Raw genomic sequence first — 17,811 nt, 5'->3', positions numbered from 1 at the left:
ATCTTATTATCGCCATAAAAAGACAATGCTCGGAACTAAAGTTCTGTGGTCGAGTGGTTGCACACGGACACGTATTTTCAAGCAACCTGTCAAATTTTAATGCGGCACTTGTCACTTCCGGTTGATTTCACTACGCAACCATGGCTGCGTTTGAAGGTAAATGAGCTGTTTCGGGTTGTTATTGTTATAAAACTATGTATCTTAACGTATTTATGAGCGGAACCTTTTATTTATTGTTTATTCCTCTAGAAATGGGCGTGATGCCTGAAATCGCTCAAGCCGTCGAAGAGATGGACTGGCTGTAAGTTATAAATATGGGCTGTGTTCCAAATGCACTACACACTAGCTGTCTAGTGCACTTCGTGTGCGTTTGGGTTTCAGCTGCGTTTAGGACGGTTTATTGTTTTGACGGTATTCTTTTTACACGATATAATCGTCTAAAAATAGCACGGTATTATTAGGCTATGTGAAACATGAGCGAATTTGTGTTAGAAAAATGTTTTTAAGGCTAAAAATGAATCCAGAACGAGACGTTTGCATAGATGTAGTGGTCGGGGTGCACAAACTTTTGGACATGCCTGGTTTAGTTTTTATCTGCATTGCAGCGTTCTTCTGTGATAAACTCGCACCTCTACTTTTAATAAGCTCTTCATACAGGTCTCCAGTCAGTGTACTACGAAGCCTTCAGTAGGCCTTTAAACTGCTGGTTGTGTAGAGAATTGTGGCGTTTGTGTCTAAATTCCAACATCGGATCCGTAGAGATCGAGGAGAAAGAGTGTGCTGTTTGTTCTACAACTTTTCTACTCTCATGACACAACAAAAAAAATGTTAATAGACAAATATGAAAAAAAGTCAACCTTGACCTCGGGGTGCATTAGTGATTAGTTATTAGTGATCTGTTGCTGTTTCTCAGGCTTCCCACCGACATCCAGGCCGAGTCCATTCCCCTGATCCTCGGTGGAGGAGACGTTCTCATGGTGAGAAGTTTGATACACCGAATCGTCTCTGCTGTGTTATGATGCACACGCACTGTTTTTATAACGTCTCTTTTTACATTTTTTATTTATTTTTTTTTCAGGCCGCTGAGACTGGGAGTGGCAAAACTGGGGTAGGTTATAAAACACAAACACACACACATTGAAATGTGATCTCCAGGATGAATATATTCTACGTTATTAAGCGTTTCTACATCCAATGCTGTTCGTCTACCTTTTTAACTTTTGGATACCAGCATTCGTGGTACTGAAACATCATCAGCACCACCATCACGCTGATCATCTCATAGATCAATGACTAGCCAAGTCTAGTGTTTGCAGTCGTCAGTTTGTTTCATGATGAAATACAACTCGACTGATTTATTCATCTGACGTGTCCCATAGCTACAATTAAACCGTGTAAAAAAAAAAATACAAAAAAAAAGTCTCTTTCATGATTGATTTTGTAGGCCTTCAGCATCCCAGTGATCCAGATCGTGTTCGAGACTCTGAAAGATCAGCAGGAGGGGAAAAAAGGCCGTAGTGCCGTCAAGACAGGAGGAGCAGGTCAGCAGTGATTTAAATGCATGCGATTCCTCTGAGACACACTGCTTTTCAAACTGCTGACTCACAAGCATCACCACACTCTAGTTTCTGTCTCTTGTGTGTGTCGAGGACGTTTGTTTAGTTTTAAACCCTTTTTCCCAGTACACCATCAGAACAGTAATGGACTTATGGGACTCTTTCAACAGTATATATAATAAATGAATGATGTTTTGTCCGTGAGTCCGATCTAATGTGTCGGGACTCATGTGGTGTTCTTTTCAGTGTGAGACGTGAGTTTTTCTCTCTGTTGATAATCTTACACTGGATTTTAGAGTTGAAGATCAAATCTGAGTTGATTTTTAGATGAACAAACACTCGGAGCATCTCAGAGAACAGAAATGGGTTTGATATCAACATTTACTTTGAAGATACAAACTTTTGTGTGGAGAAAAAATAACCGTTGGAGCTTTTCTTTGAATACATGGCTCGTGTGTGGAGTAAGACATGACAAAGACACACAATGATGAACGTGGACACGAGACAAACAGGATTTTAACTTAATTACATTTTTTTGGCCTCTGGATAAAAAACAAAGAAAAGAGGATAAATGTGGTTTGCAGTAAGAATAGCAGCGCAGAAATAACACAACTAGCTTCATATATATATATATATATAAAAATATCTCTTGTCTTCTTCTACATGGTTCTAAACAAATGTTTACTGTTACATTAATCAGTGTGGAAATTGGTTTGATTCTTTTGTCAGGCTTATGAAGCCTTGCAATGCGGAAAAGGGCGGAGACTGATTTTCTGTCCTCTTCTGCATTGCCGATCTCACGGAAGCCTGTGATTGGCTGGAGATTCTGTGATTGACAGAGAGATGGGAGGAGCGATCTAATGTGAACCTTTAGTTTCTTTTCTTTCATTCTTTCTTTTCCTTTTTTTACATTTCAGTCTTTAATAAATGGCAGATGAACCCGTACGACCGAAGCCCAGCGTTCGGTGAGTCTCTAACTTGCACCTTAAACATTACACTTTATATAGTATTTTCCAGAAACACAACATTTAATTGTTAAACCGCATACAAATACATTTAAAGTTTGTTTCCCCAAAAGAAATGACACCCTAGTCGTAAAATCTAGACAGCCTATAAACTCTGTGTGTAAACAGACTGTTGTGAACTGCGATTGGTCGAATTTTAAGTCGCGTGACTCAACGTATCAAAGTTTTTCTTATTTATTGTAAACACAGTTTAAGGAAAGATTTTCTAAAACCTAAACAAAAGAAAGCAGTCCCAAAATAATCCATATCAATAATCCAAGATGAATAAGACTAGCTTTTTTGATTGTGACAAAAGTAATGGCACCCTGTAAAAGGTTAGTTCATTAAAATACGCACTTAAATATCTAGTACGTCAGCCTTAATGAAAGGGTTTATCATATCTCATTTTTAGACAAACTTTCTGCTTCCATGCGTTGGAGCGATGAGACACTTTGCAGAACAAAAACAAGACGAAGTTTAAAGAAGTTCAGGCGACTTTCCAACGCTCAGGGTGATGAGAGCGATGGCATTTCTGTTATAAAATCGGTCGGAGTGTTTTTTAGAAGCTTCAGAAAGATCAGATCATTTCTGACGTGTTGACACTAGCGAGACGAAGATGTCAGCCACTCTAACGAGAAGCTCTCGTCGACGTCGATCGTCTCCATTCGACAGTGTTGAATCGTTGCATGGAAGCAGCTGAGACTGAGGAAAAAAGCACAGACTTCCCCCCCCGTCAAATTTACTAGTAGAAAATTACTGATTAGGATTTTATTTTTAACCTTCAAGTTTACCACAGCCTTCAGAATGCATTTTTATTCCTTGCACATTTATATCACAACTCGAAGTGACACACATTCTTCTGAAATTTCTGTGATACATTAGTAAAAAGCAGTAAAAAAAAAACGCTAATCTTCATGTTGTTGTTGTTCTTCAGCTATCGGTCCTGACGGGCTTTGCTGCCAGAGCAGAGAGTTTAAGGAGTGGCACGGCTGCCGATCCACCAGGGCCGTGACTAAAGGTCAGATCTCAGCCTTGGATAAGATTAAGGCTGTGTTTCAATCAGCCTTAATGCCTAGCTGTCTAGGTAGTGAACTGTACATGGTTTCTGTCATGGTGCTATAAGACGATAACAAACTACATCTCTGAAAAATGGCCAACTACCTGACTACTGATCTAGGAGCTGATTGAGACACAGCCTAAGATTCACTCCATGAGTTGTAGTATAATGTAAATGTATAGCGGTGCAGTGAGTCTCACTAACAGGAGCTTAACCCTAACATCCAAGATCTAACAAGTCCAAGATCATTTTGATAAAATCTTTTCTCCTCCATTTAGGAAAGTACGTTTATGAAGTTTCCTGCCATGACCAGGGCTTGTGCAGGATCGGATGGTCTACTAGTCAGGCATCGCTGGACTTGGGTATGAACACAGCCGATCTTTTTGTAGCAAGGTTTTCACACATCAACACTTGCCTGGTATTGTGTAACAGCCTGTGTTACCGTTCTGATGATATTTCTTAGGGTGACCTGTTCGGTACCTCGCTTATTTAATTCAGTAATTAACATGAACGCAACATTAATGCACTTTAGTACTCTTATTTATTTGTTTTTGGTAATAATAAACTGAAGAAGCCAAAAAAAAATCCATCAGTGAGTAAAATGATCTGAAAACCTTTTTTTTTTTTGATCATGAGTTGAATCAACAATCAGTGGCAATATATTTTATTAACAATTAATTTGTTAATTTGCTAATGCAGTAAATAATATTGGTTAAAGGAACCCTGATATAATCATTACCTTTATTAGAGCAGACCTAGCAACAATCAAGATTACCATAGTAACCACCTAGCAACAATCGCGATCACTATTGTAACCGCCTAGCAACAATTAGGAATATCATAGTAACCGCCTAGCAACAATCAATATTACCATAGTAACCGCCTAGCAACAAGCACAATCTCCCCAGTAACCGCCTAGCAACAATTATGAATACCATAGTAACTGCCAGGCAACAATCAGGAATGCCATAGTACCCGCATAGCAACAATTAGGAATAACATAGTAACCGTCTAGCAACAATCAGGAATGCCATAGTAACCGCCTAGCAACAATCAGAAATGCCATATACCCGCATAGCAACAATTAGGAATATCATAGTAACTGCCTAGCAACAATCAGAAATGCCATAGTAAATAGCAACAATTAGGAATACCCTAGTAACTGCCTAGCAACAATTAGGAATACTATAGCAGCTGCCAGCAGTAATCAGGAATGCCATCATGACGCTAACATTCATCTGTAATAACCACCTATCAACACCCTGTAATACCGTAGCAACTAGCAACTCCCTAACAACCAGCTGTAAGATGTAACAACCATTGCAGTACCACAGCAACAGTAATATTGTAATAGCTGAAGGGGTTAACATAGCAGTGTGTTGCCAACGGTTGCAATAACACAGCAACACCCTCAGGTCTAACCCCACCCATGGACAGTTGTATTGGGGTACTTGACGCATTAAGATGAAAATAATGAGCAAATTTAACATCCTTCAGACATGTCTACAGAATGAAGACACATATTTATACACACAGGTACCGACAAGTTCGGCTTTGGCTTCGGCGGGACGGGGAAGAAATCCCACAATAAGCAGTTTGATAGTTATGGAGAGGTGAGCTAACAGTTTTTGAGTTATTTTATTTAAATTGAGAGTTTGTGCTATAAATCATTGAGTTGTTTATTATTATTATTATTATTATTATTATTATTATTATTATAGGAGTTCACTATGCACGACACCATCGGCTGTTACATCGACATGGAAAGTGGCCATGTGTCCTTCTCCAAAAATGGTTTGTCTCTCATTAACCAGGCATCTTAACCAAAATGATGTCACTTCAAGATTTATTTTTTGTTTTTCATCACAAAATGTCATGCTTGTTTAATTTATCTAAAAAGGGAATGATCTGGGCTTGGCCTTCGAGATTCCCCAAAACTTGAAAAATCAGCCGTTCTTTGCTTCCTGTGTGCTTAAGGTAACACAACACATCCCTTTCATCCCTCTAACCTTTAGTGTATTGTCACTTCATCTTTAAACAGATTAAATTACACAGATTTACACCGATTTTCCTCTGATGGTAAACGCTTCATGTTTTCTTTCTTAAGAAAGCAAAAGCATGGTTAAATAGTATAGAGATTGTGTGTGTTGATGAAAAATAGCTCTGTGGTTTGTTTTTTAATGCACAGAATGCTGAACTGAAGTTTAATTTTGGTGGAGAGCCTTTTAAACATGCCCCCAAAAAAGGGTTCATTGCTGTGGATCAAGCGCCTGATGGCCATGTGGTCAAAACAACTCAGACTGGTGAACTACTCAGTATTCATTTACATAGATGAGTGTGTGAATGTGTGTGCGAGCGAGTGTGTGAATGTGAGCAAGAGAGAGAGTTTGTGTGCACGCCATCGTGTATTTGTGAGTTTGTGTGTATGCAGGAGTGTGTATTTGTGAGTTTGTGTGTATGCAGGAGTGTGTATTTGTGAGTCTGTGTGTATGCAGGAGTGTGTTTTTGTGAGTGTGTGTGCTCAGAAATGTGTTTTTGTGAGTCTGAGCGTGTGCGGAAATGTGTTTTTGAGTTTGTGCGTGCGCCGAAATGTGTATTTGTGAGTTTGTGTGCGCGGAAATGTGTTTTTGTGAGTTTGAGCGTGTGCGGAAATGTGTATTTGTGAGTTTGTGTGTATGTGGAAGTGTGTGTTTGTGAGTTTGTGTGTATGCGGAAGTGCTTGTGTGTGCGGAAGTGTGTTTGTGAGTTAATACGAGCATGTGGGTGGGCGTGCGTGTGTGTTTGTGTGTGAGAGAGAGAAAGAGGGTGCATGTGTGAGACTCTCTCTTTGTGTGTGTGTGTGTGTGTGAGAGAGACTGTTTTGAATGAGGTTTATGGTGAGTTGTGTAGAACTGTTTTGGTGTGTGTGTGTGTAGGCAGTGCCACGGTGAGTCAGGTCAAAACAAGCTCCAACTCCCCTAAAGCTCTTATCCTGGAGCCGTCCAAAGAACTGGCCGAGCAGACCCTCAACAACATCAAGCAGTTTAAGAAATACGTGGACAATCCCAAACTACAGTGAGCACAGAACAGAGCGTACACTTTAGATCAGACCTGCGACGTTCTGTGTCTGAAGCTCACAGCATTCTTGTTGTTTTCTTACAGAGATCTGCTGATCATCGGAGGTGTAGCAGCCAAAGAGCAGCTCTCCATTCTGGAAAGCGGGGTAGGTGCACTGTCACCATTTCATTCTGTCGCAGAAATGAAGACAAAATCAAGCAAACTGCAGCATTCATCCTGTACTGGGTGATGTCACAAAATTCAGTGTTTGCATTTCAGCATACAACACTTAGAGATGGATAGATGGATAGATAAATGGATAGATAAATGGATGGATGGATGGACAGATGGATGGATGGACAGATAGATGGATGGACAGATGGATACACGGATGGATGGATGGACGGATGGATGGATAAATGGATGGACAGATGGATAGACGGATGGATGGATGGATGGATAAATGGATGGATGGATGGACAGATGGATAGACGGATGGATGGATAGACGGATGGATGGATAGACAGCTAGATGGATGTATGGACAGATAGATAGATTGATGGATGGACAGATACAGTAGATGGATGGATGGCTGGATCAGATGGCTGGCTGGATCAGATGGATGGCTGGATGGATGGATGGATGGATGGATGGATAAATGGATGGATGGATAGATTCAGCGTTTAATACAAGCAACCAGCATCTATCTCTCTCTCTCTCTCTCTCTCAGGTTGATATAGTAGTCGGCACACCCGGCAGACTCGACGATCTCATATCCACAGGAAAACTCGATCTCTCCCAAGTCCGCTTCCTGGTTCTGGATGAATGTGTACGTAGATCTGCACAAAATAAAAGTACCATTCTGTAATCTAATCACCTTTAGCTTTAATTCCCTCTTTCACCTATTGTCTTTTTCCAGGATGGACTCCTTTCAGCCGGCTACACCGACTTCATCATGAGGGTCTACAACAAAATCCCCCAGGTCACCTCTGATGGAAAGCGACTACAGGTTTCTCTCCTCTCCATTGTGTATTTGTAGAATCTTAATAAGAAACCAGGACTGGATTGTGAGGTTCGGGTTTATTCCAGACAGAGCGGTGAGAAACTTCTGCTTGTGATCGCTTTAGGTGATCGTGTGCTCGGCCACCCTGCACTCGTTCGATGTCAAGAAGCTGTCGGAGAAGATCATGCACTTCCCCACGTGGGTGGATCTGAAAGGTGAAGACTCCATACCTGAGACGGTGCATCACGTGGTGGTGCCAGTCAACCCCAAAAACGACAGGCTCTGGGAAAGACTGGGCAAAAACCACATCCGGGTAACTTTCCGACATCTATTACCTTATCCGACGGTATCCGCTTTTGAAGACTCGATCCAAATAAAATTGAATCGAAGAGTCAAATGAGTTTTATTTGTTCTTGATACAGACCGACGAAGTGCATGCGAAAGACGACACAAGGCCAGGAGCCAGCACTCCAGGTAAACAACAAACATTTACACAAAGAAATAAACACAGTGAGGTCGTGCTGATAGAAAATACAACATGCTAGTGTGATGCGGTCGAACACCAAGCAAGTGTTAGTGTAACAGCATGAGACAGCAAGTGTTTTATTCCCTCTATACCTCAGTATACCTTTTTTAATTAAAAACGACATCATGCGTTTTTTTCATCTCTAATTCTATTTAATGTCATGGAACAACAAGTTGCAGAACAAGTTAGTACTGGTTATGACTAGGGTTGGGAACCGAGAACCGGTTCTGTTTTTTAACAGGAACCGGAACCGCGCGGAATATTTAAGTTTCGGGTTCCAAACACGGTTCCGATGCGATGACGGGCAAAGCGCTGGGAGCGGTCACTTTAAATAGCCATGTCTTACCTCATGTATATTAATTGTTTACACTTTTTACAGTCACGCAACCAAATTAACGCAGCTTATCACAGAAATCAGTCACTCGCGCTGCTGTGCTGAGGTACGCTTTGTGTTAAACACAGGGTCGGATCTAGGATTTCATCTTTAGGTGGTTTAGCCCTCAGTGAGAATTTGAAACAGGAAGAGTTTTATATTATATATTATATGACTACATAGTAAGCCAAAAGTTATGGTAATATTAAATGGCAAAAGTGGACACCAAAATTTTATGCATAATGTAATGATGTCAGTTTTGAATCAGATCAGTTCATGTATGTGTGCATTCTCTACAAACAGTGTGTCCAATGAATGCAGTCATTTAATAAAAAAAATATTCACAAGACAAAGCCCAAATCAATAAATGTTATTTTTATTTAGTATTGAATGGATTGTTTGCATTAATATTTTGTTTATCAACTCTGGTAATAAGAATAGTGAAATTTCACTGCTTTTGGTTGCCGTCTTTGCGGTTTAACCGCCGATTAACGTTATAGATAAACGCCTCCAGCTCTGACTGCGCGTGAACGCTGCGCGTGCCTGAGCTTCTCCGTTCAAATAAAGCAGACAGCTGATGACGCACTTTTGAAAGACTAAAACGCACGTGCGGAAAAGCAAAGGAAAAAAAATCGCTCTTGGATCAAACTGATAAATAATATTCTTTCCAATCGAAAACATGTCCTGCATTTTAACGTAATTTTTATTTTTTATTTTTGAAAGAAAAAAATATACTTATAGTTTTAGGGTGGCTGGAGCCACCCTAAAAAAGGGCTAGAACCGCCCCTGGTTAAACATGTCTAAAAAAAGTCTAAAGTGTGGATTCATTTCCAAAGCTACAACAATGAAGCAAATCTACCCCGTCTGAGAGGGTTTTCTCCACAGCTGGAGATACAATAAGCCAGGAAAGGTCTCGTCTTCTCGACGTTAATTATTCTTCAGAAAAATTGCTAACTGTTTTGCTAAGTTGTAATTAATGTGTTAAATTTGATGTTGGATTTATTTAAATTTAAATTGATATAAATTGAAACGCTCTGTTTAAAATATTTAAAGAGTGATTAATAAACACAAATGGAATTGTTTCAGTATTGTGCGTTATTTTTCACATTTCTTTTATTATGGAATCGGAATCAGAACCGGGAATCGTGAGGCAAAACTGGAACCGGAATCGGAACCGGAAAATTTCTTTTGATACCCAACCCTAGTTATGACTATCTGAGGCTACAGTATACATTATCATCACATCGCATAGAGCTAAATCATACAGAGATCACTGTGGTCACATACGTTATACAATCACCTTTAAAGCAGCTCTTAAACAACACCAGGCCTCAGAGATCGGACACTTTAGCCACCTTTGGAGCTCTATTTCTGCTGTGGAGCTCCGTATATTTCAGTCCCTACAGTACTTTGTTTATTCAGTTACACATACGTGTAACATTACACATTCAGTTACACAACACGTATTTATTTTTAAACGTAACGAATGTTGATCCTACAGTACATCCTTTTTTACATTTTAACCCCCTGTGGTCATGTATCTGGACCGTCATGTGTTATTTCACACGTATTTTAGCACCATGTGCTACTTAACCGAGTTACGCTATCGTTTCTGATTAGAGATGTGGTCGGAGGCGATCAAAATCCTGAAGGGCGAGTACACGGTCCGTGCAATTAAGGAGCACAAGATGGACCAAGCCATCATCTTCTGCAGGACGAAGATTGACTGCGACAACATGGAGCAGCACCTGATCGCACAAGGAGGAGGTGAACCAAAAAGACGAATACGATAGCAAGCGTTTCAATACGTGCACATCATGCAAACTTATCCAGAGCAACTTACATTATACCTAGTTCTAATACACATGAGCAATTAAGGGCCTTACTCAGGGGCCCAACAGTGGCAGCTTGGTGGACCTGGGATTCAACCTTGAAACCTTTCAATTGGTAGTCCAACACCACAACTACTAGACTGTGTAAACTTTAGAGACGTGTGAGTGAGTGAGTGAGTGAGTGAGTGAGTGAGTGTGTGAGTGAGTGTGTGAGTGAGTGTGTGAGTGAGTGTGTGAGTGAGTGTGTGTGTGAGTGTGTGTGTGAGTGAGTGTGTGAGTGAGTGTGTGAGTGAGTGTGTGAGTGAGTGTGTGAGTGAGTGTGTGAGTGAGTGTGTGAGTGAGTGAGTGAGTGTGTGAGTGAGTGTGTGAGTGAGTGTGTGAGTGAGTGTGTGAGTGAGTGTGTGTGTGAGTGTGTGAGTGAGTGTGTGAGTGAGTGTGTGAGTGAGTGTGTGAGTGAGTGTGTGAGTGAGTGTGTGAGTGAGTGTGTGAGTGAGTGTGTGAGTGAGTGTGTGAGTGAGTGTGTGAGTGAGTGTGTGTGTGAGTGTGTGAGTGAGTGAGTGTGTGTGAGTGAGTGAGTGTGTGTGAGTGAGTGTGTGTGTGAGTGTGTGAGTGTGTGTGTGAGTGAGTGTGTGAGTGAGTGAGTGAGTGAGTGAGTGTGTGAGTGAGTGTGTGAGTGAGTGTGTGAGTGAGTGTGTGAGTGAGTGTGTGAGTGAGTGAGTGTGTGAGTGAGTGAGTGTGTGAGTGAGTGAGTGTGTGTGTGAGTGAGTGTGTGTGTGAGTGAGTGTGAGTGAGTGAGTGAGTGTGTGTGTGAGTGTGTGTGTGAGTGTGTGTGTGAGTGTGTGTGTGAGTGTGTGAGTGAGTGTGTGAGTGTGTGAGTGAGTGTGTGAGTGAGTGTGTGAGTGAGTGTGTGAGTGAGTGTGTGAGTGAGTGTGTGAGTGAGTGTGTGAGTGAGTGTGTGAGTGAGTGTGTGAGTGAGTGTGTGAGTGAGTGTGTGAGTGAGTGTGTGAGTGAGTGAGTGTGTGAGTGAGTGAGTGTGTGAGTGAGTGAGTGTGTGAGTGAGTGAGTGTGTGAGTGAGTGAGTGTGTGAGTGAGTGAGTGTGTGAGTGAGTGAGTGTGTGAGTGAGTGAGTGTGTGAGTGAGTGTGTGAGTGAGTGAGTGTGTGAGTGAGTGAGTGTGTGAGTGTGTGAGTGTGTGAGTGTGTGAGTGTGTGAGTGTGAGTGTGTGAGTGTGTGAGTGTGTGAGTGAGTGAGTGTGTGAGTGAGTGTGTGAGTGAGTGTGTGAGTGTGTGAGTGAGTGTGTGAGTGAGTGTGTGAGTGTGTGAGTGAGTGTGTGAGTGAGTGTGTGAGTGAGTGTGTGAGTGAGTGTGTGAGTGAGTGTGTGAGTGAGTGTGTGTGTGAGTGAGTGTGTGAGTGAGTGTGTGAGTGAGTGTGTGAGTGAGTGTGTGAGTGAGTGAGTGTGTGAGTGAGTGAGTGTGTGAGTGTGTGAGTGAGTGTGTGAGTGAGTGTGTGAGTGAGTGTGTGAGTGAGTGTGTGAGTGTGTGAGTGAGTGTGTGAGTGAGTGTGTGAGTGTGTGAGTGTGTGAGTGAGTGTGTGAGTGAGTGTGTGAGTGAGTGTGTGAGTGAGTGTGTGTGTGAGTGTGTGAGTGAGTGTGTGAGTGAGTGTGTGAGTGTGTGAGTGTGTGAGTGAGTGTGTGAGTGTGTGAGTGTGTGAGTGTGTGAGTGTGTGAGTGTGTGAGTGTGTGAGTGTGTGAGTGAGTGTGTGAGTGAGTGTGTGAGTGTGTGAGTGTGTGAGTGAGTGTGTGAGTGAGTGTGTGAGTGAGTGTGTGAGTGAGTGTGTGAGTGAGTGTGTGAGTGTGTGTGTGAGTGTGTGAGTGAGTGTGTGTGAGAGTGAGTGAGTGAGAGAGTGTGTGAGTGTGTGTGTGTGTGTGTGAGTGTGAGTGAGTGTGTGATGTGAGTGTGTGATGTGAGTGTGTGATGTGTGTGTGATGTGAGTGTGTGATGTGAGTGAGTGTGTGAGTGAGTGTGTGAGTGAGTGTGTGAGTGAGTGTGTGAGTGAGTGTGTGTGAGTGAGTGTGTGAGTGAGTGTGTGAGTGTGTGAGTGTGTGAGTGTGTGAGTGTGTGTGAGTGAGTGTGTGAGTGTGTGTGAGTGAGTGTGTGTGAGTGAGTGTGTGAGTGTGTGAGTGTGTGAGTGAGTGTGTGAGTGAGTGGTGAGTGTGTGAGTGAGTGAGTGAGTGAGTGTGTGAGAGAGTAGTGTGAGTGAGAGTGAGAGTGTGTGAGTGAGTGTGTGAGTGAGTGTGTGAGTGAGTGTGTGAGTGAGTGTGTGAGTGAGAGTGTGTGAGTGAGTGTGTGAGTGAGTGTGTGAGTGTGTGTGTGAGTGAGTGTGTGAGTGAGTGAGTGAGTGAGTGAGTGAGTGAGTGTGTGAGTGAGTGAGTGTGTGAGTGTGTGAGTGAGTGTGTGAGTGAGTGAGTGTGTGAGTGAGTGAGTGTGTGAGTGAGTGAGTGTGTGAGTGAGTGAGTGTGTGAGTGAGTGTGTGAGTGAGTGAGTGTGTGAGTGAGTGAGTGTGTGAGTGAGTGAGTGTGTGAGTGAGTGAGTGTGTGAGTGAGTGAGTGTGTGAGTGAGTGAGTGTGTGAGTGAGTGAGTGTGTGAGTGAGTGAGTGTGTGAGTGAGTGTGAGTGAGTGTGTGTGAAGCAGCTTAAGTACTCAGCTAAGCCACAGAGATCAGACTTTTTCCCTCACGTTTCTGTAAACTGAAGCTCCTGATGTCTGTGTTGTGCTGCTTCCATGTGATTGGCTGATTTGGTCATGTGTTCCTAATAAAGTGGCCAGCATGCACATGCATCATTTAAGTTTTAGCACCTCGCCGAGAACAAATAGCACATGCATCAATTAAGTCTTAGCACCTCGCCGAGGGGTCGAGTAATGATGGGTGTCGACACTTTTGGCCCAGAATTTCACCTCATATCCAATATAGTCAGATATAGCACTAGATAGATATAGTGGTCACTATATTAGGAACACATGTAGCTCATCCAGTTTCTCTCTCCTCCACTCAGGTCCTGAAAAGAAAGGACATCAGTTCTCCTGTGTCTGTCTTCACGGTGACAGGAAGCCCAACGAGCGCAAATACAACCTGGAGCGGTTCAAGGTAAAAACAAGCGATGGTTGTTAGTAGCAGGAACGGGTTGAGGTTTAAGCACCATGCTGAATGTCTGACTGTGTTCTTCTTGACCTCGCTGTAGAAAAAGGAAGTGAGGTTTTTGATTTGCACCGACGTTGCAGCCAGAGGAATCGACATCCACGGCGTCCCATACGGTAAGAACTAACGAGCATTTAAAGGAACACTGTGAGAACAAATAGTTAGTGAGATGCAGCCGCTCTGACTTCTTTAACGTGGAACCAAACGAGAGAAACCTGCGTTTAACCTCTTTAGGTTGTTTCAGAACATCCCAAACGGTGACTACTGTGATCAATCCGTGTCCATTTTATTAGGAACGATGGTGCATGAGATGCTTTTCTGCTCTCCACCACCACCACCACCACCAAAGAGCACTTATTTGTGTTGCTATAGACTTCCTGTCAGCTCTCATTCTCCACTGAAGGCATTCAACAGCACGAATGCGTGTGTTCCTAATAAAGTGGTCACTGATTAAAGTGTGAACCTCGTCAAGTCACGTGTCTCAATTTAAAGCAACATGTAGCTTCTTAGATAACGCCCTTCACTTGGAAGTGGTTTTATTCCATAGTGCGATCGATTTCTCGAAGTTAGATTGGTCTTGGCTGAGAGGGAGTCTGTGGAGTGGAGGTCATGACTACACTCATCATCTCAGCCACTAAACACTGTCTTTTTCTTCTTCGTCTTATTTCAGTCATTAATGTGACGTTGCCGGATGAGAAGCAGAATTACGTGCATCGCATCGGAAGAGTGGGCCGTGCAGAGAGGTATAAACTGGTGGCACCACGTCACTGCTCTTACCCAGTGCTTTATTTATTTATATGTTTGTTTGGAGCAATAATGTATGTTCCTGCTTTCTGATTTACTGTTTTCCCCTTTATCACTCCCTTAATCTGTGTCTCTCTGTGTGCGCGTCTCTGTGTGCGCGTCTCTGTGTGCGCGTCTCTGTGTGCGCGTCTCTGTGTGCGCGTCTCTGTGTGCGCGTCTCTGTGTGCGCGTCTCTGTGTGCGCGTCTCTGTGTGCGCGTCTGGCTGGCTGTGTCTGTGTGCGCGTCTGGCTGGCTGTGTCTGTGTGCGCGTCTGGCTGGCTGTGTCTGTGTGCGCGTCTGGCTGGCTGTGTCTGTGTGCGCGTCTGGCTGGCTGTGTCTGTGTGCGCGTCTGGCTGGCTGTGTCTGTGTGCGCGTCTGGCTGGCTGTGTCTGTGTGCGCGTCTGGCTGGCTGTGTCTGTGTGCGCGTCTGGCTGGCTGTGTCTGTGTGCGCGTCTGGCTGGCTGTGTCTGTGTGCGCGTCTGGCTGGCTGTGTCTGTGTGCGCGTCTGGCTGGCTGTGTCTGTGTGCGCGTCTGGCTGGCTGTGTCTGTGTGCGCGTCTGGCTGGCTGTGTCTGTGTGCGCGTCTGGCTGGCTGTGTCTGTGTGCGCGTCTGGCTGGCTGTGTCTGTGTGCGCGTCTGGCTGGCTGTGTCTCTCTGTGTGCGCGTCTGGCTGGCTGTGTCTCTCTGTGTGCGCGTCTGGCTGGCTGTGTCTGTGTGCGCGTCTGGCTGGCTGTGTCTCTCTGTGTGCGCGTCTGGCTGGCTGTGTCTCTCTGTGTGCGCGTCTGGCTGGCTGTGTCTCTCTGTGTGCGCGTCTGGCTGGCTGTGTCTGTGTGCGCGTCTGGCTGGCTGTGTGTGTCTCTCTGTGTGTGCGTCTGGCTGGCTGTGTGTGTCTCTCTGTGTGTGTTTTGTTTGTATATTTTTGTTTTCTGGTTTTGCCCTTTATCACTGGTTCCTCTGTCTTTTCTCTAAAGGATGGGTCTGGCCATTTCTCTGGTGGCCATGGAGAAGGAGAAGGTAAAGAACAAAAAGTACATGTACAAATGGACAAACTGAAGCTGTGTTTGGGTTTGGGGATGTTTTGAAAATATGTTTAGAGCAGCAAATGTATGTGTAACATGAAGGAGCCATATGTTAAAGTGTGTGTGTGTGTGTGTGTGTGTGTGTGTGTGTGTGTGTGTGTGTGTAGGTATGGTACCATGTGTGTCCTAACAGAGGCCGAGGCTGCTATAACACCAGGTTAAAGGAGGAGGGAGGCTGCACTATATGGTACAACGAGAAAGAGGTGAGGATTTTCTGTTCCAGATGTGAAGTGGAAGACAATTAAATGATAAAGGTTGATGGAAATAAGGAATAAAGCACAACCTTGTGTGCTGTAGTGTGGAACTAATCAGCAACACATCACAAACTCCATAAGCGTCGTCTTCTGTTCAGAGCTATATTGATACAACAAATCTAAACAAAAACAAAACATTCTAAACATTTAAACAAAATTTAAATGTCATATAATACAAATGATGATCGTTTACACACATTCATGAAGAACTGAAACATTTGAAGAAGAATTTCATTCATTCATTCATCTTCTACCGCTTATCCGAACTACCTCGGGTCACGGGGAGCCTGTGCCTATCTCAGGCGTCATTGGGCATCAAGGCAGGATACACCCTAGACGGAGTGCCAACCCATCGCAGGGCACACACACACACACTCTCTCATTCACTCACGCAATCACACACTACGGACAATTTTCCAGAGATGCCAATCAACCTACCATGCATGTCTTTGGACCGGGGGAGGAAACCGGAGTACCCGGAGGAAACCCCCGAGGCACGGGGAGAACATGCAAATTCCACACACACAAGGCGGAGGTGGGAATCAAACCCCCAACCCTGGAGGTGTGAGGCGAACGTGCTAACTACTAAGCCACCGTGCCCCCCTTGAAGAAGAATTTAACAAATTTATTCAACACACACACACACACACACACACACACACACAGAGTGATTCTCATGGGAGTGTTGTGTTTTGTGTTCAGCTGTTGGGAGACATCGAGGACCATCTGAAGTGCACCATTACTCAGTGTGAGCCGGACATCAAAGTGCCCATAGACGAATTTGATGGCAAGGTTACTTACGGCCAGCGCAGAGCTGCTGGAGGTGTGTGTGTGTGTGTGTGTGTATGCACTTCTGTCTGTATGTTGTCCATCTGTGTGGTCCTGTGGCTGTATGCCACTGTGATGAGTGTTATTTGGTTAATAAAACATTGTGAATCTGACAGATCTCTCTCTCTCTCTCTCTCTCTCTCTCTCTCTCTCTCTCTCTCAGGTGGTCTCTGTAAGGGTCATGTAGATATTTTGGCTCCTACGGTCCAGGAGCTTGCTAACCTCGAGCGAGAAGCTCAGACCTCTTTCCTACAACTCAGCTATCTCCCCAACCAGCTCTTTAAAGCCTTCTGAGTTTCACACTTCACACCTGAGCCACAGTACACACACACACACACACACACACACACACACACACACACGGGTTGTAGATCCAAACACTAACAAAGTGTTTAGTTAAATTGTTTAATTATTCATTTACTTTCACAGCAAGTAAGAAAATGCTTTTTTTGGTTGTCACTAGACGAGTTTAAGTGTTAAACTCAATAAACGAATTCGCAAAAGCAGTGAGTGGAATTTTTATTCTTTAAAAACTTTGTTTCCAAAAAAGTTCTGGAATGTGATTCACTGAAGGGGAAATGCAGCAGGAGGTGATAAAATGCGCTTCGGTGTAAAAGGATTGTGACTCCTGATTTTGACACAAGCTTAAGACTTACGAGGCAATAAAAATTAAGGGGGAAGGACATTGATCTGTGAAATGTAGTAAAAACCTTGCTGTTTTCTTATTCTTATACAAGTCTCAGGTTAAAAAAAGAAAGAAAAAAATGATCAAACACAGTACGTTTGCTTAGAAGACATTTTCCGTCAAATTGTTTATTTTTGATTGTTTATTTTTGTAGACGATAAAAAAAAATGTAAAATTTAAATTAAATTTGAAAAATATTTTTTTCCAAAATTTAAATGTTTTTTTTTACAAGATTTACTCATTTATTTTATTTATTTATTTATTTATTTATTTTATGTTTTTTACACAGCTTATTTATTCAATTCGGTTCTTTTCCGATGAAATTTACATACAATTCATCTATTTTGCACATGTGCAACTTTAGAGAAATAACCACGTTGTTCTTCTGACAAGAAGTTCCTCAAGCCACCACTGGAGGACCCCCTTGTCCCAGAAATGACCCTCTTTTTTCCATCCCTTCCTTCTGAATTATTCTCAGGGATTAAAGAAGCCCTGAAGAGATCGATGACTGTATAAATCTTTTTTTCGGGTGTGGTGACCCGTCTCGTCTCTGCGGTACACACTGTGCCCTGTCATTAAACCCAAAGCAGCAGTGTGGGTG

General features: G+C 43.1%; 1 protein-coding gene across 1 annotated transcript; it reads left to right on the top strand.

Moving 5' to 3' along the window:
• The first annotated feature begins 57 nt into the window (after positions 1 to 57).
• ddx1 (DEAD (Asp-Glu-Ala-Asp) box helicase 1) lies at positions 58 to 17,031 on the top strand. Its single transcript, XM_060884212.1, has 26 exons — positions 58 to 156; positions 250 to 301; positions 914 to 977; positions 1,079 to 1,108; positions 1,445 to 1,541; positions 2,474 to 2,521; positions 3,495 to 3,578; positions 3,896 to 3,979; positions 5,154 to 5,230; positions 5,339 to 5,411; positions 5,518 to 5,594; positions 5,806 to 5,920; positions 6,533 to 6,671; positions 6,759 to 6,819; positions 7,384 to 7,482; positions 7,573 to 7,662; positions 7,781 to 7,969; positions 8,079 to 8,130; positions 10,176 to 10,322; positions 13,439 to 13,530; positions 13,625 to 13,697; positions 14,252 to 14,324; positions 15,336 to 15,378; positions 15,551 to 15,646; positions 16,400 to 16,520; positions 16,689 to 17,031. Exons 1-26 carry the CDS (start codon positions 141 to 143, stop codon positions 16,817 to 16,819), a joined length of 2,223 nt encoding a protein of 740 aa, XP_060740195.1. The 5' UTR covers positions 58 to 140; the 3' UTR covers positions 16,820 to 17,031.
• The last annotated feature ends 780 nt before the right edge of the window (positions 17,032 to 17,811 follow it).

This window comes from Tachysurus vachellii, chromosome 12 (assembly GCF_030014155.1).
Source record: "Tachysurus vachellii isolate PV-2020 chromosome 12, HZAU_Pvac_v1, whole genome shotgun sequence".
Lineage (NCBI taxonomy): Eukaryota > Metazoa > Chordata > Actinopteri > Siluriformes > Bagridae > Tachysurus > Tachysurus vachellii.
The sequence above is the reverse complement of the archived record's forward strand: the minus strand, read 5'-3'. Positions and strand labels throughout refer to the sequence as shown.

Coding starts and splice junctions, on each gene's coding strand:
- ddx1 (XM_060884212.1), top strand. Junction 5,412..5,517: donor TGTGTCCTTCTCCAAAAATG/GTTTGTCTCTCA, acceptor TTATCTAAAAAG/GGAATGATCTGGGCTTGGCC. Junction 14,325..15,335: donor AGAGTGGGCCGTGCAGAGAG/GTATAAACTGGT, acceptor TTTTCTCTAAAG/GATGGGTCTGGCCATTTCTC.